The sequence below is a fragment of the Pseudopodoces humilis genome, chromosome 22 (assembly GCF_049639895.1).
Source record: "Pseudopodoces humilis isolate 2021_Gansu_Grassland_sample_001 chromosome 22, ASM4963989v1, whole genome shotgun sequence".
Classification (NCBI taxonomy): Eukaryota; Metazoa; Chordata; class Aves; order Passeriformes; family Paridae; genus Pseudopodoces; species Pseudopodoces humilis.
In genome coordinates this window covers 1,637,585-1,662,810 of record NC_142221.1, presented here as the reverse complement: position 1 = coordinate 1,662,810, position 25,226 = coordinate 1,637,585, and the positions used below count along the sequence as shown (strand labels likewise).

At 56.4% G+C, this 25,226-nt stretch overlaps 2 protein-coding genes and 1 long non-coding RNA gene across 4 annotated transcripts; 1 reads left to right on the top strand and 2 right to left on the bottom strand.

The window, feature by feature from the left end:
- Positions 1-52: 52 nt before the first annotated feature.
- Positions 53-4,439, bottom strand: LOC148182652 (uncharacterized). Its single transcript, XR_015774372.1, has 3 exons — positions 2,170-4,439; positions 1,952-2,017; positions 53-1,325 (listed from the first exon to the last, which is right to left on the bottom strand). It is a non-coding gene; the product is annotated as an uncharacterized LOC148182652 (long non-coding RNA).
- Positions 4,440-6,861: 2,422 nt separating this feature from the next.
- PTGS1 (prostaglandin-endoperoxide synthase 1) lies at positions 6,862-17,910 on the top strand. Its single transcript, XM_005529179.3, has 10 exons — positions 6,862-7,010; positions 12,156-12,272; positions 12,378-12,518; positions 13,259-13,402; positions 13,732-13,913; positions 13,998-14,081; positions 14,400-14,646; positions 14,931-15,217; positions 15,829-15,976; positions 16,324-17,910. Exons 1-10 carry the CDS (start codon positions 6,902-6,904, stop codon positions 16,677-16,679), a joined length of 1,815 nt encoding a protein of 604 aa, XP_005529236.2. The 5' UTR covers positions 6,862-6,901; the 3' UTR covers positions 16,680-17,910.
- A 2,879-nt stretch (positions 17,911-20,789) lies between these two features.
- PDCL (phosducin like) lies at positions 20,790-25,198 on the bottom strand. 2 transcript variants are annotated; one of them, XM_014257952.2, is made up of 5 exons: positions 25,133-25,198; positions 24,618-24,661; positions 24,135-24,309; positions 23,321-23,502; positions 20,790-22,428 (listed from the first exon to the last, which is right to left on the bottom strand). In XM_014257952.2, the coding sequence occupies exons 3-5, from the start codon at positions 24,301-24,303 to the stop codon at positions 21,877-21,879; spliced, it is 903 nt and encodes a 300-aa protein (XP_014113427.1). In that variant the 5' UTR covers positions 24,304-24,309; positions 24,618-24,661; positions 25,133-25,198; the 3' UTR covers positions 20,790-21,876. The 2 variants fall into 2 exon arrangements, with proteins under 2 accessions (XP_014113427.1, XP_014113428.1); XM_014257953.2 differs by lacking the exon at positions 25,133-25,198 and adding an exon at positions 24,841-24,964.
- Between the last annotated feature and the right edge of the window lie 28 nt (positions 25,199-25,226).

The following is a 25,226-nucleotide window of genomic DNA, read 5'->3' as shown; positions in this document are numbered from 1 at the left end:
GCCCTCTGTGGGACAAGCAGAAAAAAAACAGATCCCAGCAGCTCCCAGTCACACAGAAGCACCCAGGAAAAGAAAGGATGGGCACTCGCCACCGGCTGGCTCACAGGGCGGCCCTGGAGAGGTCCCACTTTCCCTTTGCAATACAAATCACCTGCTGCTCCACATCAGGAGCTGCAGCACAAGATCTGCCTGCTCCAAACACTCCTCCACTGGCACCAGCGGGAGCCTCTCACTTGGTTCCAGCCTGGATTGCACCCAGAGCTGATAAGAAGCTGCAGCTGATGCTGTTGGCGGGTGGGAAGGGAGCTCCAGCTGTGCCAAATAACCCAGGAGGGGAAGGGAGCGGGCCAGAAAGTGGCTGGGCTGCTTTAATGCGGCTCAGTGTCAGTGATGCCACATCAGCCCCAAATGGCTCGGCCTTGGCAGGGCAGAGGGTGAGGGAGGGCCCTGGCCAGACCCTCTGCTGTGCCCTGGGCTGTCCACACCCCGCTGCCCTTGCAGGGACCCCTCTCCCAACAGCTCCTGCCAGCCTGGGGGCCTGGCAGGTTCCACCTGGCGGGCACTGCTGTGGCCTGGAGGTCCCCAAGGGGTCACACTCCCAACACGAGGAATGCACTGTGCACATCCCTGCTCAGGACAGAGCTGTGCCCTTCCCAGGCTGCCCAAAGCCACTTTTAGCCCCACCAGGAGGTTCCAATGCTCCAAGCAGCTGGACAGCACCAGGGCAGGCACCAGGATCCTGGAGCGAGCCCCGTGGCCGCAGGGACACGCCAAACGGAGGCAACGGGAAGGAAAAACTCCAAGGAAGCTGGAAGCTCTCGACATAGTTAAAAAACAACATTGCTCTTCAAAATAGATGTGATTGCGCTCCTTGTGAGTCATCGAGCAGAGACACCAAGATTGCTTTGTGCCAGGGACGAGCCGGGCGCTGATTGTGCCGCCCGGATTTGTATCCAACAGACCCTGGATGGCATGTCAGAGTTTACAGCGCGCATACATTTTCAACAGTGAGCTTTGCAAAATGTATCAATGTAATCTCTGCCTCCTATATTCCGTGTTGATTAGACACGATTTCTGGCTGGATTTTCAGAAAGCTCAAGTGCTTTTTTAATCACTACAGAAGCTCATTATTGCTTTCCAGTGACTCTTATGTCCTTCACTTCTCCTTTCAGATTAGAGTCTATAGTCAGATGAATATTGGATGATTTCATTACATACAAATGCAATCAACAGTTTTGCATAAATTTCTCCTCTTTTCTTGAGTTTCAATTGACCTCAGCACCCGTGGAGGCAGGCGCAATACACATGTAAATGAGCTGGCGTTGCTGCAAAGACACGGATTCGAGAAACAAGATAAACTGTCAGATAATATTCAGGATTTTTAAGAGATCAAAAAATACTTCCTCGTTCAGCCCAGCCGTAAAAATGGCACCTTCAGCTGCTGGGGAATTTGCTTTTGTTTTGCTCGTGTCTAGCTGTGGACAAAGAACAGGAGTGGCAGCAGTGGCCAGGCCAGGGGCTGAGCGGAGCCGTGGGGTGGCCGTGGGGTGCAGGGGGTGCTGGCACAAGTCCCTGCCACAGGGAAGCTGCTGGTGGAGTCTTGTGCCCCCAGCGCACTGGGGAGGTGCCCAGTGCCTGCTGCAGAGCCAGGTTTGGTGGTACCGGTGCCATCCCCATTCCTGCCCCGGTGGGACCAGCCCAGGGATGCTGAGTTTGGAGCCCTCCCAGGCAGTCCGAGCACCAGCACTGGGTGCAGGGCTGGGCCAGGGGCTGCCCTCCTCACCCTGAGCTACCACACACAGGGGAACCTCCCGGTCCAAATATATTTAAGCTACCACTCCACACGAACAATCAGGGGTAATTTTAAAAAACTGTAATTAAAAATAAAGGACCTCTTGGTAGAGAAGTCGGGGTAAACTGTCAGCGGTTACTTTAGATGTGAAGCCCTTACCTTTAAAAGAATAATTTTTGTGCTAATGTGAGCAATCCAGCACTCCCACACTCGCCTTCGGGGGGCCTGTGGGGAAAGAAACTCGTGGGTTTCTTTTGATACCTTTACTGCTAATCTTCTTAACAGATTTTTAATTAATGGGAACAGAGCACTTTGCAGCCGTGAAATCTATTGGTGTAATTGCCTGGTGGATTAGTCCCATTAACCACACAAATTACCTGTCTCCAGGCCGCCAGCACCACCGGGGAGCTCCCTGCGCTGGACACACTGAGCAGCCCCATTCTGAAGCAATTTTGATAAAATAAACTCTCTAATCAGGTAAATAATTCCATAAGGGAAATTGCTGCCTTCCCGCAGCCCCCCTCCAGCGGGACCTGGCTACTTTCAGGGGAATGCAACACGCCTCCAATTACAGACAAATCTCCAGCTCAGAGACCATTTGGGAGAAGCCCACGGCACACGGGACCCCCTCGAACCACAGCGGCTGAGGAATTAAGGCATTTAAGCTGTCAGCTGGAATCTGGCCCGGCCCCTGATTACCTGGGGGGACGTGCAGCGTATTTAGGTTCGTGTCCATTGTAATTTCCTGACCCCCAGCGTTGATCCCGAATGACTTGTGTCCATGTCAGGTTCCTGCCCGCAGTCCCTCCGACACGTGGCCCCGGGATCGGGGACAGCGACCTTTGGGCAATTAAGGACATCCAGGCCAGCCCGAGCCTGGAGAAGTGGAACGTGCCCCTGTCCCCAGGAGCCACTGGGTGAGCAGAGCCACCTGGACCTGTTTCACCACTGTGCTGGCTGCCATCACCCCTCAGGATGGACACTCGGACCCTTCCCAGCCCTGTCCATGGGTTTCCATGTTCCATTGTGGTTTCGGACCTGAATCTCACAGAGGCTCCTGCAGTTGTCCTGCTCAGGGCCTGGGGTGGGGATGAGCTGCCCCAGGGGTACCACGGGCATGGTGGGGAGCAGGGCACCAAGGGCCTGGCACAGCCCCACAGGTTTCTCAGTGCTGGCTGTGTGCCCAGAGCTCGGGGCTCTGCCAGCCCCTCAGCCAGGACAGCTCCAAAGCTGCTGCACCGGCTGGGACATCCCCCACCCTCTGCCCGGTGCCAGGGAGCAGCGTCCCTGCTGTGGGACACATGTGTGGGGCCAGCCCCGCAGGGAGTGGCAGCAGGGACACGCTGGTGCCACCGCTGGTGGGAATGGTCGTATGGCCATAAGAGGCGGCCTTCAACCATCCCCTGAAGTGCTCGGGTGATCCCAGTGCCTGTCCCTGATCCGGGGTGGAGGAACCCGGAGCGCGGAGGCACAGGGCTTCTCTTCCTCTGCTACAGAAGGCTGAAACTCCCCTTGGCTGCCCCCATCGCCCCCGGCACTGGGAGCAGAGGGTGATCCGTGGGGCCACCCCCGGCAGGAGGGGACGTGAGCGGGCTGCGGCCGGGGCAGAGCTGGGCGGGAGGCTCGGAGCGCAGGAGCCTCCTCGCTGCCGGGGCTGCCCGGGGAACCCTACACCGCGGGTAATTGGCATCAGATGCTCCCTGACCTGCCGCATCCACCGGGAAGCTGGAAGCATTTATTTGTCTGAGCCGGCGGCTCTATCTGCGTGCGGGAGGCGTTGGCGGTGGCGGGGCTGGGCTGAGCTGAAGATGATGAATATGATTGCTGAAAGCGCTTTCCTGAGTCCTCCTTTCCTGGGGCTCAGGTTACGAGTTCCCAGACAGCCTGTCCAGCTCCGGCTTTTCAATTCTGATTTGTAGCCCCCCAAACTGTCTGTCAGCTCCCCATGCCGGAGGAAATGCTGGGTCCTCCTCTGCCGTGTCCGGCGGAGCTGGGGAAGGGGCCGCCAGCCCTGTTCGGCCATCGGAGAGGGTTTTGCCTCCCGGGCTGCCCCCGCTGCTGCCCCCGCTGCTGCCCTGTGCCCTCACACTCCCCTGAGCCCAGCCAGAGGGGACCAGCAATGTCCCATGAGGGGTCTCCAGCCACCAGCGCCTGCCGTGCCCTTGTTTCTGTGGCTACCGGGTGCCTTCCCCACGGGGACTTGTCACCGGTCAACTCTTAACCTCACAGCAGAAAAAAGAGGGTGTCAGTTTGTGTGTTCTCTGTCCATCCCCTACAGCCTACGGTCGGTGTTCCCCCCCGAACCACATCCCACAGAGAAGCTGCTCAGGGACCAAGGATGGGTCAGCCCGGGGATGCTCCTCGGCCATGCAGATCCCCTGGGATCAGAGCGACGCTGTCCTGACAGGTCCTAAACGGGGAGCTGTGGGGTGCCCGTGCCCGGCTGCCCCACAGCTCTGCTCCCTGCGTGAGACTCAGAGCTGGTGATCTCCCTGAGCTGCTCCTTTGCCGCTTGTGTCACTGCTGTGGGGCCACAGCACCAGGTGTCCCCACGGCAGGGGCGTTCCCACGGCTCCAGCATCCTCGGGAAGACGAGGCGAGGGATTTTGGGCGCTGACCCGCCACAGCTTCTCGTGTCCCGCTCTCCTGTTCCAGTTACGTTTCGTACTCCGGGGGCGGCACCACCCCAGACACGGGGGATGAGGGGCTCGGGGGACCGAAGGGGAGCTGCGAGGCGGCCCAGGGCAGAGCAGCATAGGAGCAGCGATGTTTCGTGCATCCCAGCGCCTCCCAGCGCCTCCCGCCGGCCCCGCCGAGCTGCCATCGGCGGTGTTCTGCTGCCTCCCTACGGAGGAAGCTCCGGCAGCACCGGCCCCGCCGCGAGATACTCTCGGGGCCGTAACTGGGGCCGTGACCTCCCATCGGTGCCTCAGGCGGGGTTCTTGTGCTTCCCAGCACCGCTCCGGAATTGACTTCTCCTTCCTGGCCTGCACTGCAGCCGAAGGGCCGCGGCCGTTCCCGTGCCCATCCCGTGGGTCTGGGGCCGGCACATCCCCTGGGCAGCACCCACAGCCCCGGAACAGCCAGGGCCCCAGGGGAGCTGTTTCTCTCCTGCTTTCCCCCGGGCACTGAGGCACACGTGGGATTTGGCAGCACCGCACCAGAGATCTCCCTTCTGCTCCCGAGAGCTGTCGGGACGTTTGCTGGCCAGAGCCAGTGCCCAGGTTGCCAAGCCTGTGGCAAATCCCCAGATGTGCCCTCCATGCCTCAGGTGGCCCTGGCCTTGCACCACAGCCTCACACAACGCCCACCCTCCTTCACCCTGGCTGGGGACAGGAACTCATCTGGGCACCCGGGGCTGGCTGCCATCCTGGGACTTGAGGTCAGACATCGTGGGCTGCAGCTCAGAGTCACGGGAGGTCTGTTGGCAGCCGGGGCTGGCACCAGGGAGTTCAGTGCCTGCTGCTTTAGAGTGCTAGAGTGAGGGGTCTGGCTACTCGAGAGACACCAGGAGCAATGGGAATCTGCAGGACACCCTGCAGCCCACAGAGCCCCTTCCCTCACCCAGCAGTACCGGGACAGCCCCTCCATGGCAGCCCCTCGGCAGCCCTGGCGAGACAGCTGGCCCCGGGCTGTTGCAACCGTTTCCCGTATTGTGCAAGAGAGAGGTTATTAAAACCTGATGAGAGGGGAAGGAGGGGGCAGTGAGAACAGGAACGCTGCTGGAGCTGGACATCCCCAAGGGCTGCTGGGCTGGCCGGCAGGGGCAGGGGGGTCAGGCTGTGCCAGGTCACACGTGCTGCGGTCAACAGGGTCAGGCATTGGATGCAGGATAGGAGGGGGACAGAGCTGGGGCTGGTGGTGCTGCAAGGGGGAATGGAGGGGCAATACACGCATCCACAGACTGAACCACTGCCTTCCCTGGGGCTGTGACACCCTGGGGAGGCTGGCAGGGGGCAGGAGCAGCCGTGGCCCCGGCACACACTGACTGCACCGACTGCACACGTATGGCAAAACCTGCCCCAATTCCCTGTGTGAGCTCGGCCGTGGGAGGCAGAGGTAGTGTCCCCACCCTGCGTGAGCACATCGAGAGCCTGCTGAGCTCATGTTTATGTCATGGCTGGTGCATTTGCCTGCTGAAGCTGGATCTGAGGCCCTTGTTCATTTTTGGACACCTGTGAAAGCCACTTGCCCTGTGAGGACACTCCCTCTCTGCTGCTAAAACCCCGCAGAAGAATCAAGCAGGATCCACGCAGGAACTGCTCTCCCCCAGCCTGCCAGGCTTCCTGCAGCTCGGCAAAACCCACGATAAGCCAGGCCTGAGCTGGGGTCTCTGTCACCCCCACAGCACAGCACAGCACAGCACAGGGTCAGCAACTGCAGGCTCTGAGCTCTGGGTTCCACCAGTTTGGGCACATCCCAGCAAGGCCTGCAGCCCACCATGCTCTCGCCTACCCCAGAGCCATGCAGAGCCTCTCCCAGCCCCACACGATTCCCGTGGGGTGGCTGCTGCCTGCCCGGGCTGGGCTGGCTGGATCCTGTCCCTGCTGCCAGTGGCTGGTGCCGGGAACAAAGCATCCGGCAGGAAACAGGCAGCGATGGTTTCACCGATTAAACTCGGTTTTTCTGGCCGCTGGCGGCTGCGGCAGCCTGGCACAGCCGGGCAGCACTGCCAGGGCAGCCTCGTGTGGGCAGCCGGGGGAGCTGAACCAGGCCAAGGAGATCGGGGGTGGGCGCCGAGTCCTGGGGGGGAACTGGGATCGGGGTGTGGAATAGGGATGCAGGGGGAAGTGGGAACAAGGGCATGGGCGCGGGGATGCAGCGGGATGTAGGGACCAGAAGCTGGGTATGGAGACGTTCAGGTGGGTGGGAACCGGGAGGGAAACGAGGGAACTTGGTGTTCCCGGGAGAGGCGCGGGTCGGGGCCCGGCTGGCGGGGCAGGGGCGGGCAAGCGGAGCGGGGGAGGGAAGCGCAGCCGGGGCACCCCCCGGGGCTGTCGGAGGCGGCCCCGTCCCGCCCCGTCGGGGGCGGGAGGCGGCGCGGCGGGGGCGGGGGCGGCGGGGCCGCGCCGGGTGCGACCGCGGGACGGGACGGAGCTGCCTCTCGCCATGGGCGGTGGGTGCCGGGCCCGGGCCCCTCCGGCCGCGGGGCTCCGGCTGCTGCCCGCCCACGCCGTGCTGCTCTGCTCCGCCGGGAGCGCCGCCGGCCCCGGCTCCGGTACGCGGGACGGGACCGCAGCCGGGAGGGAGGGAGGGAGGGAGGGAGGGAGGGAGGGAGGGAGGGAGACACGGGGGAGTCGGTACCGGTGGAGCGGCGGCATCCCGAACAGGGGCACTCGGCACCGAGGGGGGCGAGGGGACCCGGTCCCGCAGGGTCCAGTAGCGGGAGTCCCGGGGAAGCGGGGAGCGCTGCGGGGCGGGCGCTGCGGGACCGAGCCGCGCTCCGGCGGCTCCCGGCGGGGTCGCACCCGCCACCCCCGGCTGATCCTCTCCCCCCGGTGCCCTCCGTGTCCGGGAAGGGCAGGAGCGGCTGGCAGGAGCCCCACGACCGCCGCCCGGGTCAGGGTGCCCGCAGAGCCCGGAGCCGCAGGTTTTGGCCCGTCACGCCTGGCTGGGAGCAAAAGCGCCCGGGTAGAACAAACTTCCCCTTCGCCTCCCGCAGCGGCCGCGCAGGGACCGCACGCAGGGCCCGGGGGGGACATCGCTGGCCCGAGGCAGCCGGGGACGCACGACAGGGCTGGACCCCCGCCAAGACCGCGGCCACCCCGGGCCGGCCCCACCACCGGGCTGAGGGCAGTGCCCGGCTGCTTCTGGCGGCCTCCAGTCCGGGACGGGGCTTCTCGAAGGACAGGGGGACAATATCCGAGCGTGCTGGCAGCCAGGGCCCTCCCGTGTCCCCAAACACACGCCAGTGACACTGTGGCTGGGAGTGAGGATGGAGGGCTGGGGGCAGCAGGGGTGGCTCCTGTGGCCTCAGCTTTGGTTCCATTCCCATGCCCTTGTGCTGGAGGAGCTCACCACGTGCTGCCCAACCTCAGGCACACCAGGAGATGTCAAGGAATAATGCTGATTATGGCAGGGACCCATGGAGCATGTAGTTAATTAAAACCCTTCCTCAAACCCCAGCAGCTCCATTCCCAGCCCCTACAGTAAAGATCCTTACCCAGGGCATTGAATCCAGTCCCTCTTCTGTGAAATGACCTTATTCCCTGAAGAAAAACAGCACAGTCTTGCGGCCCTTGACAGATTTTACAATTCCTCTCTAACATTCTCAGCAAAATGAGCCCAGGCACATGGGCTGTATCTCAAGGGTCTCTGGCCATGGGTGTTCAAGTGGTGCTGATGGGAACCCTGTCTCCAGCAGCCTGCTCAGGTCAACTTTCCGCTGTGGGAAGCGAGGTGCCCACACCCAAGAGTCCCCAACACGTGCACAGGCTGAGCATGTGGAGTTCAGCAGGCACCCCCAGGGCAGGGGGAGCGCGACCCAAACTGAGTGGGTTTGGTCTGAGCAGAGCTAGGCAGTGTGGGGGATGTTGCCCTTCACCCCTTCCCACCCCATCCTGCAGGGAGAGCAGGGACTTCTCTGTGCTGGAGCAGCTGGTCCTCTGCAAAACCAGTGACCTCAGGGTGCAGACTTTCCAGTTTGGGCTGTGAAGGAAGGGAGCATGACCCACGGCCATGCAGAGGGCAGCCATGTCAGCTCCACAGGGGACAGCAGGATTTGGGGTGTGACCCAGCAGGATGTGACAGGTCCAGCCATCAGAAACTGGGGCTGAGTAACCCCAAAGCTGAGTGACCCCAGTGCGGCTGGGGAAGTGGCAGGGACCCCATTGCAGCCACATCTGCTGAAAGGAGGGCCCCCAGGGGACGGACCTGGCTGTCACTGGCTGGGCTGGACCACAGGTGGTGGAGACAGACAAGGGACAGCCTCTGCCCTGCTCCTTCTCTGGCTTGGCCATCTCTTTACATGTGTCTTATCTTTCTGAGAAGTTCCTCTGGGAGTTGAGGACAGCTGGAGCCGGTATCTGTGTCTTGCTGAGCACAGGGCAGGGCCTGGGGACACGCTGGGGAGCCATGTGCCTGAAGAGCTGGGGCAGATGCAGCACTGGAATGGTGCAGCCCTGGAGCTGACTGCTGCATGGCACGATCAAAGCAAATTTCATTTTGTGGGGGAAAAAAAAATACCTGGTATACATGATATACATGAAAGGATGGCTTTTTTCCAAGCCTTAATTAGGGAGGGAGAGATCTGATTGAGAAATTAGGGGAACTGTGCTGTGCCCTGAGGTGCTGTCAGCAGAGTGTCTGGGCTCTGCTTCTCCCCAGCGCTGCAGCAGGAGGACCAAAGCCCTAATCTAGTCCTTGGATCTGCTCTTGAAGACCAAATAACAGGATGTTGGGCTGAGGCTGGGATCTCCTGCTCACTTATTTGCTGCTCAGAGCACTCCACTTGACTCCTCACTAGCTGCACCTTGGCTCTGAGCCATGGTTTTTGTTCTCTGTAGACTTTTCCTCTGGCTGTGAGCAGAGCCAGGCTGGTCCCAAGGTGTTTCTCAGTTTTCCCTGCAGATACTGCCTTTGGCTGCTAACTCTCCTTCAGGGCTGTAGTTTTGTAGTTTTGTTCTTGCAAAGTAAACCTGCCCATCCTCTCGGCAGCCACTGCACAACTCACGCTGCCAATCCGGAGCAGTGGCAGCACCCCAACATCACCGTGAGCCCCAGCCACGGGTGGGGCAGCTCGGGCCCGGCTGTGTGAAGGCAGGTGGGGACCCCTGGCAGAGCTGCTTTGCATTCATTCACGTCTGTTTACATTGCCCGCGGTCTGCGCCTCCTCCCAGGGTCAGCCCGGGCTCAGAGTGAAGCCTCAGCAGAGCCCTGGGGCTGTGTCACCCCTCCAGACCTGGCAGGCGGATCTGGCTCAGGTGCAGGGGGAGGATCGCGGAGCCCACGTGGAACACAGCTGTGGCCCTGGCGCGCTGCTCCTGCTCCTGGTGCTGCCAGAAGTGGTTGCAGATGACGATCTGGCTGTGGTGTGTGTTCTGTGAATAGTTCGTGGGCCCGAGAATACCTTCCTGGATCAGGAAAATAAGTGCGTATGAGTTCCATCGTCTTCAAAGCCCGCGGCAGTGGGGCCGTGTCCCATCGAGCGAGCCCGGCTCCATCCCGGCCGTGATTCAGCCCAGGTTGCTTTGGCTGCGGTTTGCAGAACGGATGTTGTCCCCGAAATGTGGCATTTTTCAGCGGTGATGGAGCGTGTGCTGCAGCCCTGCCGGCACGGAGGGGCCGCGCTCGCTGCCAGCGGCTTTCCCATACCTGGAGCCGTCCTGGCAAGAACAGCGCAGGATTCCTGGCAGGGGTGTGGAGAGGCACGGAGCTGCTGCAGAGGGAGGCTCCGTGAGGATGTGAAGGGGTTGGCGTCGCGGGCCAGGACACGCTCAATCCCCTTCCCACCCTTTTGGCTGGAACATGCTGCTCCCGCCCCGCTCCGGGACCCCGCGGCACTGACACTGCCGTGACCCGGGGGAGGAGGCGGCCCGGCCGAGCCCGGCACGCTGTCAAACCCACCTCGGAGGAGGGCTCGGCACCACTTGCCATCGAGCCCCCCACCAGGGAGGGCCCCGGCAGAGAGAACTTCTCTTGACTCCCCATATCAGCTGGAGAGACGGGGCAGGACACGACCTGCTGTGCCGGAGCCTGTGGCACGGAGCATCCTCCCAGCCCTGTGGCTGTGACAGCCACAAAAACCCGGCTTCCCCCGGGTTCACCGCGCACGGCACCGGGCTGCTCTTCGGGGCTTTCTCCGGGTCTGCAGCAGAGCCAAGTGTGGAGCTACCGGCGTGGGAATAGCCCAGAGGATGCTCCAGATGCGCTGCTACACCTCCCCCTTTCCAAAAATTCCCATCTTGCAGAATTCTGAACGGGTGGTCTGACCTTAATTTGTCTGAGATAAATAAGATCCTGCCTGCTGCCTCCCGTCTGGAGACATGAAAAGATCCCAGATGAAAGGGAGCCTGATGGAAGTGCTAGAAGGTGAATGTGTCTTTGCAAGTCGGGCCCTGTGCTGTGAGGGATTTGGGACCACAGGGCTGAGCACAGCCTGGCAAAGCTGCTGGCTGAGCCCCGGGCTCCAAGGCAGCCCCTGCCCTGCCCCGAGTATGCGGCTGTTGGGAGACTGAGCAACATTTTTCAAATACTTTAATTTTTAGCTGCAATTTCCTATGGAAAAATGTAGTTTCTGTTCTGCATGCCCATCCCACCACCCCAGCAATGGAACCTGTTCCCAAATTCCAGAAGAACCTGAAGCAGGTCTGGCGGGGATCTGGTGAGCTCACTAGCCACATGGAGCAGCTGATGGACTCAGGAGAGTTCCTCCATCAGCTGTGACACTGGCCCTGGCGGTGGCTGTCGGTCTCTGCAGCACTCAGGGTGTGCTGCCCGTCCCCCATTCCCACAGCCCACAGCTCCAGAGCTGGGCATTGTGCTGGTGGCACCTTTGTCCATGAGTGCTCCTGGTGGGGCTGGTGGCCACCAGTGTGCTCTGACAAAGGCAGATGTGCTCTAGGAGGTCTGGGCTTTAGGCATTTCCCTCCTCCTGGCACAAAGGCTCTGTGGGGAGAAACCTGGCTTGCTGAGTTGAGGATGCCTCTGGTGAGGATTTCAGGAGGCAGCCGTGACAGAGAACATCCCAGTTTCCAGAGCATTCCTCAGGCTGATGGAAGGCAGAGGAGTCTCTGGCCACCCTGGACTGTTTCTGTTTCTCCTGAGGTTTGCTGCTCTTGGAGGGGCTGCGGATGGTGGGGTTACAAGGATCTTCCTGCTCCGGGACAAACCGGAGAGGTTTGGTGTGGATGGCGCTGCTTCAGCGTGGGAGCTGCTCTGTGCCAGGGGTCTCCCTGTCCCATGTGATCTCAGAGCCCTGGGAAGGGCTGGAAGGGGCCCTTATCTCGTCCCTGCAGGCTGGGCATGAAGGTGGTGGAGGAAGGGGCCGGGCAGGAGCCTGGAGTGAGCCCAGAGAGGCCCTTTCCATCCGCTCGGGGGGCGGGCGTGGAGGGACCCCTGCCAAAGCAAACTGCCCTGACAATGGCTGTTATTATTAACACAGCTGCTGTTTGCACGGCTTTATCCCGTGCTGGGCTCCGGGGGCACAGCAGCCCCCCAGGCACGAAGCTAAGCCCCCGGGCCCGGGGGACACCACCACAACAGGGCAGTGCTTGGCTCCTGCAGCCCAGCACCTCCTCTCCCGAGCTGGAGCCGGCCGGGCTGTGTCCGAGGCAGTGTTCCCTCTTGAGGAGCAGGGAGCCACCAGATGCAGTGATGTGGTGGCTGGATGGTGATGACTCTCTCTCTCTCTCTGCCCCTGCAGTGAACCCCTGTTGCTATTTCCCCTGCCAGAACCAAGGGGTGTGTGTGAGGGTGGGCCTGAGAGGATACGAGTGCGACTGCACACGGACGGGCTACTATGGGGTCAACTGCACCTCCCGTAAGTCCCTGTCCCCGTGGGTGCCAGGGCAGCCTGTGCCCACTGACAGCAGATGTGGGTGGGCTGGATCCTCAGTGGGGAGACTGACTGCTCTGTTTCCCCCAGCTGAGTTCTGGACACGTCTCCACAACCTCCTGAAGCCCAGTCCTGCCTTCTACCACTTCATCCTGACCCACTTCAAGTGGTTTTGGGACATTATCAACAGCACCTTCATCAGGGACACGCTCATGAGGCTCGTGCTGACAGGTGAGGGGTTGGAGAGGGTCTTGAGGTTCAGCAGGACTCGAGCACCCCCCTGACATGGACAGATGTGTGGGTGGGGATAGCAGGGCTGCAGCGATGCTGAGCAGCTCCTGTGAGCAGGGTGGGCATCGGGCTTCAATCACCTCATCAGGAGACCCAGAAGGTTGTCACCCCGTTCTTCCATCACCTTGTCACACTACCACTGTGCCTGGGGGCTTGCCCAGCTGGGTTGCAGTGGGGTGTAGGGGGTCCCCAGCCCTGTGCCAAGCTGCCAGCTGGCCGGAAAACACGAGCAGTTCTTGGCATGCTGCGCTCCCTGGGCCAAGCAGCTCTTTCACAGCTGCACAGAAAGCAGCCTGTGGAAATATGGCCCTTGTTACTCATGTCCCCATATTCATCACTTTGCATAAATATTTAGGTTCCATCTCTTGGAGCCGTAGCTACACACTCACAAGGCTCCGGCTGTTGGCTTCACCATTTCTATGGGTTTGTCATCTCTTTCATCATCCAAGAATCCACTTAGCACATTAGCATGAGCCCTCCTTTTCTGCAGGGAACTGCAGCCTTTAAAAGGCTCGGAGCAAAGCCCAGGACACCCCCATGCCTCCAGTGCTGGTACCTTTCTGGTTTTTGGGGTGTCGGGGGGCGTCTGGCAGCACAGAGTGGGCAGGCAGGGACCAGGGGCAGAGCCTGTGGGTTGCTGCCTCAAGCCCCACAGTGGTGATCCCCCTCTCTCCTTTCAGTTCGTGCCAATCTCATCCCCAGCCCCCCCACTTTCAACTCTGACTATGGCTACATCAGCTGGGAGGCCTATGCCAACGTCAGCTATTACACCCGCATCCTCCCGCCCGTGCCGGACGACTGCCCCACGCCCATGGGGACCAAAGGTATGTGGCTGCTCCAGGGGACCTGTATCCTGTTTCCCACCCAGCCATGGCCAAGATTTTGCCACCACGGACACATCTGCAAGGCACCACTGGCAGTGTCACGTGCTACCGCTGTCCTGCCCAGGCTGGCTCTGCAGCAGGAGGAGCTTGATGGCATCCAGATTGCTGCTGGGACAGCTCAGGCTGGGCTGCTGGGACATGTCATGGCCTGTGTGAGAGGGCTGCGAGGTGTCTGTGCAGATCAGTCTGTGCCCGGTGCTGCAGCAGGCAGCAGCAGTACCCAGCTGGGTCGGCACTGGGCATCTGCCCTCAGCCTCCATCCTCTGCAGGGAAGCTGCAGCTCCCCGACCCCCAGCTCCTGGCGGAGAGGTTCCTGCTGCGGCAGAAGTTTGAAGCTGATCCCCGAGGCACCAACATGATGTTTGCCTTCTTCGCCCAGCATTTCACCCACCAGTTCTTCAAGACATCTGGGAAGATGGGACGCGGCTTCACCAAGGCGCTGGGGCACGGGGTGAGGGTGTGGGGGCTGTGGGAGGGAGGGGGTGCTGGGGTCCGTGTGCCTCTCAGAGAAGCCTTGATGCTCTGCTCTCCACAGGTGGACCTGGGACATTTGTACGGGGACAACCTGCAGCGGCAGCACCAGCTGCGACTCTTCCGAGATGGGAAGCTGAAATTCCAGGTACCACCCAGCACAGCTGAAACACATCCCAGACCTGTGAGCCAGGGTTGTTTGAAGCCCATGTTCCTCTAGCAGCTCTTGGGGGACCCCAGCCCTGGCACCCTGTGTGGCTGCTGCCTGGGGATGATCTCTGGGGTGCAGCTGCTCTGATGGCAGCAGGCGTTTGGGGCTGTACAAAAGAAGTGTTTCCATTCCACTCACCTCTAGCAGGAGAGCAGATGTGGTGCCCTCAGGGAGGCAGCTCCTGGCTGGGCAGGCTTTTATGAGGGTATTTTTATCCCCTCTGCCCTTTCTGCCCTCTCATTGCTGTGTCCCCAGGTGGTGGATGGAGAGGTGTACCCACCCATGGTCACCGAGGCTCCGGTTCACATGGTGTACCCATCAGGAGTGCCCAAGGAGCAGCAGCTGGCGGTGGGGCAGGAGGTGTTCGGGCTGCTGCCGGGGCTCTGCGTGTATGCCACGCTCTGGCTACGCGAGCACAACCGCGTCTGCGACCTGCTCAAGCAGGACCATCCCACCTGGAGCGACGAGCAGCTCTTCCAGACGGCGCGGCTCATCCTCATTGGTGAGGAACCAGCACCACCCTGTCTCACCCCCCTGGGCGGCCCACAAGGACTCACATGCTTGCCAGCCTCTTTTTGAGGGTAATGGCCAAACTGCCTTTGAGGCAGTTCCTCTGGCATCCTTTTGAGAATCGTCTGTTTTGTGCCACATAGCAAAAAAATTTGCTTTGGTCCATCAAAAATGGTCAGGAGGAGGTGGATGGCTGCTGCCGTAGATGTGGGTAACACCTCAGGTACAGAGCTGGTGGCTCCTGCTACTGCCAGCTGCTTCTTTTCTCCTGCCCAGGGGAGACCATTAAGATTGTTATTGAAGACTACGTCCAGCACCTCAGTGGGTACTACCTGAGCCTCAAGTTCGACCCCGAGCTGTTGTTCGGGTCACAGTTCCAGTACCGGAATCGCATCGCGGTGGAGTTCAACCAGCTCTATCACTGGCACGGGCTGATGCCCGACTCCTTCATCATCCAGGGACAGGAGTACAGCTACAAGCAGTTCCTCTACAACACCTCCATGCTCATGGACTATGGCGTGGAGGCGCTGGTGGAGTCCTTTTCCAAGCAGGTGGCAGGAAGGGTAAGGTCCTGCTCCGCCCTCCCCAGGAGGGACATTCATGCAGTGGGGCACATGTCACACCGAGTCTGTCCAGGGCAGCACCCGATGGGCACATCAGGAGTTCTCCTGGCAGCCCCAGTCGCTCGCCCTCGGTGCTCTGTAGTAAACATTCCAGTGATGGCAGGAGCCTGTGGAAGCCGCGGGGCCTGGGACAGCGTCTGGCACTGTTCTTTGCTGCCATCGCATGGATGTTTTCTTCCGAGCAATTGCGGCTCCATTCCTGATCCTCTTTGCTTGTGCCAAGCAGCCCAGCTGAGGCTGAGCCCCGGGCCCTTTGGGTTCTCCCAGTGAGCCTGAAATCTCTCTCACCCTTCCAGGTCACTGTGTCACTGTCCATCCAGGACTTCTCCTGCCCTGTGCCCTGCCCTGGGAACAGGGTTGACCTGACCAAGCTGCTGTACAGCTGCTTTTTGCTCTGTCCACCGGCTGCCCCTCCTCTTGCTGCTGCAATGATGTGCTGGCATCCACAGCACGAGCCCAGGACATGGATGCTTTAGTGTGGTGGCCCTCTGGAGCTGATGCTGGTTCTGCCTTGTGCCTGATGTGTGCTCCTCCTTGTGCTCTCCCTGCAGATTGGTGGGGGACACACCATCAATGCCAATGTCTTGCACGTGGCTGTTGGGGTTATCAAGGAGTCCCGGCAGCTGAGGCTGCAGCCTTTCAATGAGTATCGGAAAAGGTTTGGCCTGAAGCCCTTCAAGTCCTTCCAGGAGCTGACAGGTAGGGCTGCAGTGCTGCTCCTGGGGCTTTGCTGGGGCAGGACAGGTGCTCTGTGCCTGTGGGTGAGTACAAGGCCATGAGCTGCCCCTTTGCTACTGGGCTTGCCCAGCACAGCAGCTGCTCCTGCCCATCCCAGCCCTGCCTGCTCATGGCCCCACACTGGGGAAGATGCAGGGGATGCAGGGTCCTTCCTCCTGGGGGCTGGGGACTGCTCCAGAGGACAGTTCCGGGTCTGGAAGTCAGGCTTGCCACAGCCTGTGAGGGAGCCACCCTCCCTTTGCCCACTGCAAGGCCAGTCCTTGCCAGGTGTGATTCTCTTGCTAAAACACTCTGTTCACTTGGTACAGGAGAGGAAGAAAAGGCAGCAGAACTGGAAGAGCTGTATGGAGACATTGATGCTCTGGAGTTTTACCCAGGCTTGCTGCTTGAGAAACCCCAACCCAACAGCATTTTTGGGGAAAGCATGGTGGAGATCGGAGCTCCATTTTCCCTAAAGGGGCTTTTTGGAAATCCCATCTGCTCCCCAGAGTACTGGAAACCCAGCACATTTGGTGGAGCAACCGGCTTTGAGATTGTTAAGACGGCATCCCTCAAGAAGCTCGTGTGCCTCAATGTGAAGAAGTGCCCGTACGTGGCGTTCCACGTGCCGGATGCTGCGGAACACGGCAGCCCTCGGGCTGGTGGATCATCTACAGAGCTCTAGCAGGGATAACCTGCCCAGGCTGGGACTGTCCTTGCCCTGGTGCAGGCTGAGCTGAGCTCCCAGCCTGGTGCTGAGTATCCTGTTCCTTCCTACAGTGAATGGTGGGGATGCAGGAACCTGCCACCCCTGTGCTGAACAGAAACAGGACAGGAGATGGTCCCACCCTGGGTGTCCTCCATGCCAGCCCTCGAGGAGAGGCTGCTCCCTGCTCTCTGAAAAACTCGAGTGCCTTGGGAGTGTGGCTGCCAGCTCTGTTCTCATCAGACTCAGCTCTCCTGATAGTGAATACCTTGCATGAAACAGCTTTGGAATGCCCTAGTGGACACTCTGGACTCCCCAGTGCTTTGTCACCATCCATCCCTGATGCCTCCCAGCACCAGGCCACCAGCAGCCCTTCTTCCAGAGGGGTCATATCCACGTTATGCCTGAAAACCAGTTTGGGAATTAGTGAAAAGTGTAAGACTGGAAAAAATTCATCTTAGTTACGTGGTTAGCACTGACTTAATTCTTACTCACCAGGAGTCCAATTTTTCTTCACACACCACCTATTTCCAATAGAGACTCTTTCCTGCTCAGAACAGGAGCCCAGGGAGCACTCCCTCCTCCCCTGCTGCACCTGGTGAAGCGATGAGCTGCCTGAGGGATGCAGAGGAGGTGGCAGCATGCAGAGGGACAGGGAGGACACCGTGTTTGTGCTGCCCAGTAGTGGCTGAGCTTGCAGCAGAAGCCTGTTTTGATCCAATTCTCCTGCAAGAGCCTGCCCAGCACACATGCACAGCTGGGAGAAGGAACCAAAGCTCTCCTGGAGGAGCCCAGAGAGAAGCATGAGGTCAGATCCCCAGACCTCTGTGTCATGCTGGCTTGGACCCTGGCATGTGCCACTGGCTGCCAACCTGGGGCTGCTCAGAGCGAGATGCTACCTCTGTGCACATAAAGGAATGGAGCCTCTTCCATCCCAAAATCATCACCCTTCTCTGCACTAACAGCTCAGCAAGCACATCCTCACAGCACACAGAGCCTGCTTCTGTCCTCCTGCCGAAACACACCTCAGCCCTTGCCCAGCCACTGTCACTGGCCTTGATCCCCATCAGATCCTGGTTAAGCTCCAGGAAAAAGGTCATTTAAAATAATAAATGATTTTAAAAACTCCTCTATCTCTGGGTGTGCTCACCAGCACTGCGCTGGGCCATTGCTGACTGCACCTGAAGCAATAAATGGAGTAAGCACCCTCCCTTACGTGCTTCTGTGGGGGTCTCTGAGTGTCCTGAGGTGGTTTGAACTTTGTTCCCCTCCAGGCGCCCCCCAGCCCTGTGCTGCTCCAATGCCACAGTTCAGTGTTTAGACAATGCTCTCAGGAACAGGGTGGGATTGTTGGGGTTGTCCTGGGCAGGGCCAGGAGTTGGACCGTGATGATGTGTGTGGGTCCCTTCCAATTCAGGATATTCTGTAATTCCATAGTGACACAGCACTTAGATCAACATTGTGTATTTCTAGCACATAAAAACACATACATCTGGTTGCCTGTGCGCTTTGTAGACGTGAAAAAGCCAGAGTCTGTAAGAGAGCATGCTGCTGCAGCTCCTTCCTGTGCTGTCCTGGAGGAGGGGAGCACTCCTGAGCTCCTGCTCCATCCCAGCAGGATTCCCAGGGAATTACAGGAATTTTAAACTAGGGAAGTTTAAAGCGCTGGTGCCTTGGCAGGGATGCGGTAGGAGAACGTCATAGCAAGGGAACATCTGCAAGCAGAGATTCCCAAGGCACCAACCTTCTCACTCACTCTCTTTAACCCTTCAGAAATGGGATGGCATTATCAGGATATCATCAGGAGTTTTGTTTCCTATGGGATGTGGGGAGGCAGAGAGGCAAACACAACCCCCAAAGACACAGCAGGCAGCTTCACCTGCTCTGTGCTCCCCTGGGCTGGCCCTACCCAGTCCTGGCACATGGACAGCCCAGTGCTCCCACTCCCACCATGTCGTGCAGAAGTGCTGAGCAGCGATCCAAGAGGAGGACACGGTCCCTCCCCGCCCACATGTGCCTCCAGCCAGCCGAGCACACTTCCAGCTGTGCGTGTGACCGCCCATCCCGGCGAGGAGCTGCTCCAGCCCCGAGCATCCTTCCCCTCCATCTGGCGAGAGGCACGAGCTCGGCTCGTTTCAGTTAAACCACAAACATCCTGCGTTTCCTCGAGGCTATCACTGGCTGCCAGCAACGCTTTGGGACCAGCTGATAACTGCACGAGAGCCCCTCGGGCACACAGAGAGGGCCTGGCTGCTCTCTGCCAGCAAGGAGGAATGTTCCACTGGAAACTAGCTGGGCTGAGACACCCCTGGCAAACCTGGCACCTCTTCCAACCAGCACAGGACAGCAAAGCACCTCCCTCCTGCTAGCAGGAAAAGCTTTGAAAATGTTTCTGTGAAGTACCAACCCCAGACACAGCATCCAACACACTACTGAAATGCCCAGGAGCCCAGGCACCCACAGCCCCACACACAGAGCTTCCCCCAGCCCAGCACTGCTGAGCCCTTCTGTTTCCTGGGCTAGTTTTCCAGCCATGGCAGTTTGCAGAAATCACTCCCACCATCACCAAGTCATCCAGGACAAGGTACAGCCACATCCAAGGCAGTGTTTGCATCCACACATGGTGGTGCTTGGTGTGGCCACCAGCATCACCCAACCACACCAAGGGCTCCCTGCTGTGCTCTGGGGCCGATGCAGGGGAGAGTGCTGCCAGAAGTATCTCCGAACTCCTGGTAAACACAGCTCTTAGGACATCCCCTGTATTTTTCAACAGGCCTCTGAGGAGCCCAGCTGAGGCTTGCCCACGGTGGGGATGGACAGGGACAGGAAGATGGGGTTGCCTGGGTTCCTGCAGCAACAATGAAAACATCCATCTGGGGTTGTGTGCCTCAGAGGCGGTGACTGAGCAGGGGGAGAAAAGCAATCCCCCCTTGGAAGGAGTCTCCAGACAATCCCAGCCAGCCCCAGCAGGCCCCTCTGCCACAGCAGTCAGACCAGTGTCTGCACAGGAAACCTTGTTTGGATTTTCAGCAAAGGTCTGTTTTGAACATTTTGCAAAGAAGAGGCAGATGGGAGGTCAGAAAAACTCTGTAATCTCTTCTGTGCTAAATCTTGCCACTGCCTGGCATCAATGCTGGCACCACGATTAAAGATCCATGCTGAGCTCATCCTGGGATTTCACTCCTGCCCTTGCCAAGTAACCATCCGTGCTTCCTTGTGCCCTCACATTCCATGCCCAAACTCTGCTGTTTGTATTGGAACATCATTAACAACATTAATCACCCAGGTGATGCCACGATGAGGGCCTGTAACACCCGTCATTCCTGGCTGCCTCCCTGAACTGCGCTGCTCATTCCAAAACAAAACATTTCCCAGAGGCAACACACCTACCTGACAAGTGCTTTTTCAACTCCTATTTATAGAACTCCTTGAAAATTTAGCTTTAAGAAAGGACAGAAGCAGCAGCAGCTCCTCTCGCTGCTCTCAGGCGTGTGGCCTGTGCATGAACGAGCAGCAGGGTTAGGGCACAGCTTCCCTCACTCCCTTGTGCTTGTTATATTCTTCCAGATCAATGATTAATTGGATTCTGACTTTTTTCTTCTCCTTTTTTGTTACTAGCACTGCAAACCACCTCTCCCACACCTGAGCACAGGAGGTTCCTCACCAGGAGTCACCTTGCTCCAGGCCATTGGACACAGAGCAGCAGGAGAGGGTTTGATCCTGTTACAGTTTTGCTGCCATAGGGGGCAAAAAAAAAAAAAAGCACTTTATAAAAGTAAAACTTCAAAGCAACTCAAGCAGACAGCTCTGCCTTGATCCCCTCTCCAAGAGAGGTTTGATGATGATGCTAAAATGCACCCTGTCTGCACAACAGACTTTACTGAATCTCATCCTGGATATGAGTTACAGTTACTTTGATATTTTCCTTAAATGTGCTGATATCCACACTCAATAATTTAATTTCATATAACTTACATAGGCTTTTTTTTTTCTGCAGTTCTCAGATGAAAAGAAATAATCTCTCACCACATTTGAAAACCTGGATTTCTGCCCGTTTCCTTAAACCAGCTACAATCTGTGCCAACTCAGTAATTTTAAATTACAGATTATTTATTTTTCTGCTAATACTACTTTTTAAAACACAGTTCAAATAGATACAGTTAGAAATTCTCCTTTTTCTAGCCCAAGATCCATTCTTATTAAGATCCTATTAAGATCCACAGACACATTTGCAATTCTTCCTGGTGTTGCAAAATGCTTTACATAAAAATTGCAATTAAATTTAATAATTAAATATGGCATTACATTTGGTCATGTATTTAGGTAATGATAGTCTACTTACTACTATTGAAGGCAGACAGAAAAGAACTTTAGCACTGATTTAGAAATTTTAGCATGAGATGAAATTCTGAGGTTATTCAAGTCCTAATTCTGCACTTTGCCAACAAAATTCTCTTTGTTGCTGTTCAGCACACGTGTTGGAGCTCTTTGTAGCAGTCTCTCTGAAGAGGCAGAGCTCATTTTCTGATCAAGTGACTACTCTGAACTCCAAGGATGGGTATTTTAAAACCCAATAATGTATTAAGAGCTGTAATTGCATTTATGTCTCAGGGAAGGTGAAGGGAAGAAGAACTCTCTCCAGCTGAAAAGCAATTTTTAGGATGAAGCCAGGGGTTGTCGTTATTTGTAAGCGAGAAAGGAACAAAAATTTAAGGCCAGGCATTAGAACAAGATCCTCCCAGAAAGGAGACTGCAAATTGCGGAATGGAACAAGGGACCTCACACTTTTAACTGGAGCAGCTCAGCACCAGGTTAGTAAGTCTTGAATTTTTAAAACTCTTTTATTTGCAGTCTCAGTTCTTGTCTTGGGGAGTTGGTGGCCACATCTTAATTGAAACGTGCAAGGACACTGAGACATGACAACAACTTCCTAAACTGACTGAATCATGTTAGAACTTCGTGGTAAGTAAAACATATTTGAACTGCGCAGAAATTAGATTGTTTTAGTTGCAGATATGGAATTAATTTAAGAAAATGTTATGAACTCGTTATTTTTGATGAGCCAAAGTGCATGAAGGGGAGGAATACATACCCACACGATGGAGAAAGAGAACAATCCCTAGCACAAGAACATCCCACAGCACAACTACACCTACGGGCCCTTGCCATAAATGGCTCAGTCTATTTCCAGATCACTGTCTTCACTGTAACATGCAGATGGATTATGTATAGAAGTCAGAAGCAGTAGGTCTTTTTCTGGCAGCAAACCACATTCCTGCAGAAAAGCCTCCAGGTCTACAGCAAAAAAATCTTCTCCAAGCTGGTCGGTGATGCGCACAAAATTGCCAATGAGCTCCCCTGCCTTGTAGATCAGCAGAGCTGGCAGGGCATTGTTAGTGAAGCGAGTGCTGGCACCAATGAGTGAACTCTTCACTCTGCAGAATTTCACTGTTGGGTACTCAGCAGCCAGGCAGATCATGCAGCCATTCAGGGATTCAGTGCCAGGGATATCATCTTCATAAATATGGATCATGATCAGTGTGCTCTTATGCTCTTTGTCCACAGTGTCCAGAAATGCTTCTCCACTGGTGATCTCAAAGACCTGCTTGAATTGCTGCCCACTGTACAACTGCTGCCTCATCTCCTCCATCCGCTGCTTCCTGTAGCGCTGCAAGAATTCCTCATCGTCCTCATCATTGTGGATCATGTTGTATTCTTGTAAAGTCATCTAAAAAACACACACAGAGATTCCTGAAAAACATCTGCACCACTATATGGGCCACTTACATAATGAGAATGTAAATCAGAGGATTAATGTGGGTCACTCATTTTTAATAACAGTAAAGTGCAACCCATGAAGGCTCAAGCACCCTGCTATTACACTCCACTCTGATCTAATTAGAAACCATGTCCAGTGGGAACAGCGATTTCAGCCCTGGGTATTCCAGTTTCCACAAGCCGCACTAATAACACAAGTGGCTGCTCCATGCTCCCACTTTAATCCAGGTTAATGGTGGCCACGTGCCTTCACTGAGCTGGGAGTGCTGGCTTGGAAACTGTGCCTGACCTAAGTTGAGCTTCTTTCTCACCAGCTTTTCATTTAGCTTTTCAGCTAACATTTTATGGCAGTATCGTGCCTGTAGAATTGAAATTAACAGGACTTTATGTATTTTCTATCTGTTCACTTGCTTGATTAAACTTGTCTGCATCACTCAAGATACAGGAGAGCACAGCCAACTTTCATCATCTGAAGGCACAAACATCACAAAAAATTAGTAACTTCTCTGACTACAATTCAGGACTAGTTTACAGCCCAGCTGATTAAAACCATTCACTACCTCCAATGCCTTCAATTTCTGGAGCTCAGAGTTGAATACTCAACACCCACTCACTAAATACTAAGTTAATAAGGGATCCTAGTTTCAGGCAGGGGAGACAGCATTCACAGTTTTGCTGTACAACTCCTCATATTAATCCCCTGAAGTTGACTTGCTTATTCAACAGATGAGAAATCTGGAAAAAGCTTTTGGACTACTTTGGTATTGTCACTTATTTGTTATCACAGGCAAACAAACTGTTAAATACTTAAGTGGCATTTAAATTCCTTTGTGCCATCCTACCTTTCCATTGATTTTTTCTTCCAGCTCTTTCTGCTTCTGCTTATCAGCCTCGTCATCCAAGTGAGACCTGCACGTCATGGACAGCTTCTTAATGAGCCTCTCCATCTCCCTGCGCTGCTCCTGCCGCTGCTCCGTTTCCAGCTGCTTAAATCTTCGCCAGTCATTAATGACTCCCTTGGGACCTGGAATTAAGTGTGGAGGCAGTTCTTATAAAAATCACACAATACAATTTTACCTACCATTTAAATCAAGTAAATAATTGGTGCATCAAATTTGTAAATCAGTAAAACAGTAACCCTGTCATAAATGTTTTTGTAACTATGCAAAACACTGAAATAAGTCATTTGCCATCTACATGTCCTTGAGTTTCTGATTTATTTTTTTTTAATAAGAAAGCTACGGTTTATTTAACTAGGCCACTCTTGTAACTGTCCCAAGGATTAATATCATTTCTCTTGAAATAGAACCACCATCCCACAAGAGTTCCCCTATTGTTAGCATGGCTTTCATCAGAATAAAAATAATGTTATATTATCAATCAAATTGTACAAATCAGCCTTGTCTCAGCTTTCTATCTAAAGCCTGACTGCTTCAGATATAGGGCTGATTTTAAATTCTCTCAGAGGAGAAGTCAAACATTAAAAAAAGAACAGCTATTAAAAATAAGGTTAGACAACAGCCAGAAATTGATCGCCCTCTGACTCAAATACGCATAAACCCAGGAGTTTAACTTCGAAAAATGAATTTTAGAAGAACATGCAAAATTTCCAATAAACAAAGGATTTACAAAAGAAGTACATTGATATGATGATACCTGTATTGACAGCGCTGCCATCACTGCTGAGCTCCACCTCGCCCACACTTTCAGGAATGCTGCTCTCCCCTTCTTTATCCTCCTTCTCACTGTCTTCATCCTCACCCTCGCTGCTGCTATAATAATACTGCAGCTTCTCACCAAGCAGTTTATCATCCGTAGTAGTCATTATGTTCTAAAAAGAAATTAAAAAAGCAGAGGATGCGTTTCTGATCAAGCATGCATCACAACGGTCCCTTACTTCCTCAGGGCAGTTTTCACCCCAGGAGAACACAGCCCACTCTCAAAGAGCCCGCGATGCAGTCAGTCACCTGCGTTAATTCTTAAGACACGATTTAAAACTCAGTTTAAAACCTCAGAGCCTCATTGGACGGCTCCATCAGGCCAATTCCCAACTGCTCAGTATTATTTGCACTATTTAACAACAATTTATTTGAGCTGAAAAACTATCAACGCAATTAAGCAAATTAAAGTGTTCCTGACCTGTATTCTTTTCCAGTCTTTCAGAGAAAAGCTTCAATCAAGACCTAGAAGAGGAAATTTTAATCAAATCAGTTCAAAATCAAATTTGGGCTCACACTTGACCGTGCAGGGGTCTCGCAGCCAGCCCAGGCCGTGCGTGTGCCCCAGACCCCTCCATCAGCCCACGGACAGAGCCGGGCTCCCGGTTTTCCAGCCGAACGCTGCAGGTTCCGCGGGAGCTAACCCCGATTCAGACGATTACAGCGCCAGATGGCCCGGGATTACCGGGATCACCCCGCAGCGGGGCCGGGCCTGAGGCGGGACACGCTCGGCCGGTGATTCCCGCGGGCCCCGAGAGAACCGGCTCAGTCCCCGGCGCCGGGCCGAGACCGCGCCCGCGCCTTCCCCGGGGCCCCCGCCGCCCCTCGCCCGCCGGGGGAGCCGCGCTCCGGCCCGGCATTCTATGGGGCCCGGCAGCACCGGCCCGAGCAGAGCGAAACGGCCCCGCCGCCCCCGTCCCAGCCCCGCCGCCTCACCGGCTCCCGCCGCCTTCCGGGGCCGCCGCCTCAGCGCTCCCGCCGCCTTCCGGGGCCGCCGCGCGGGGCACGGCGGGAAGGAGGCGGCCGCGGG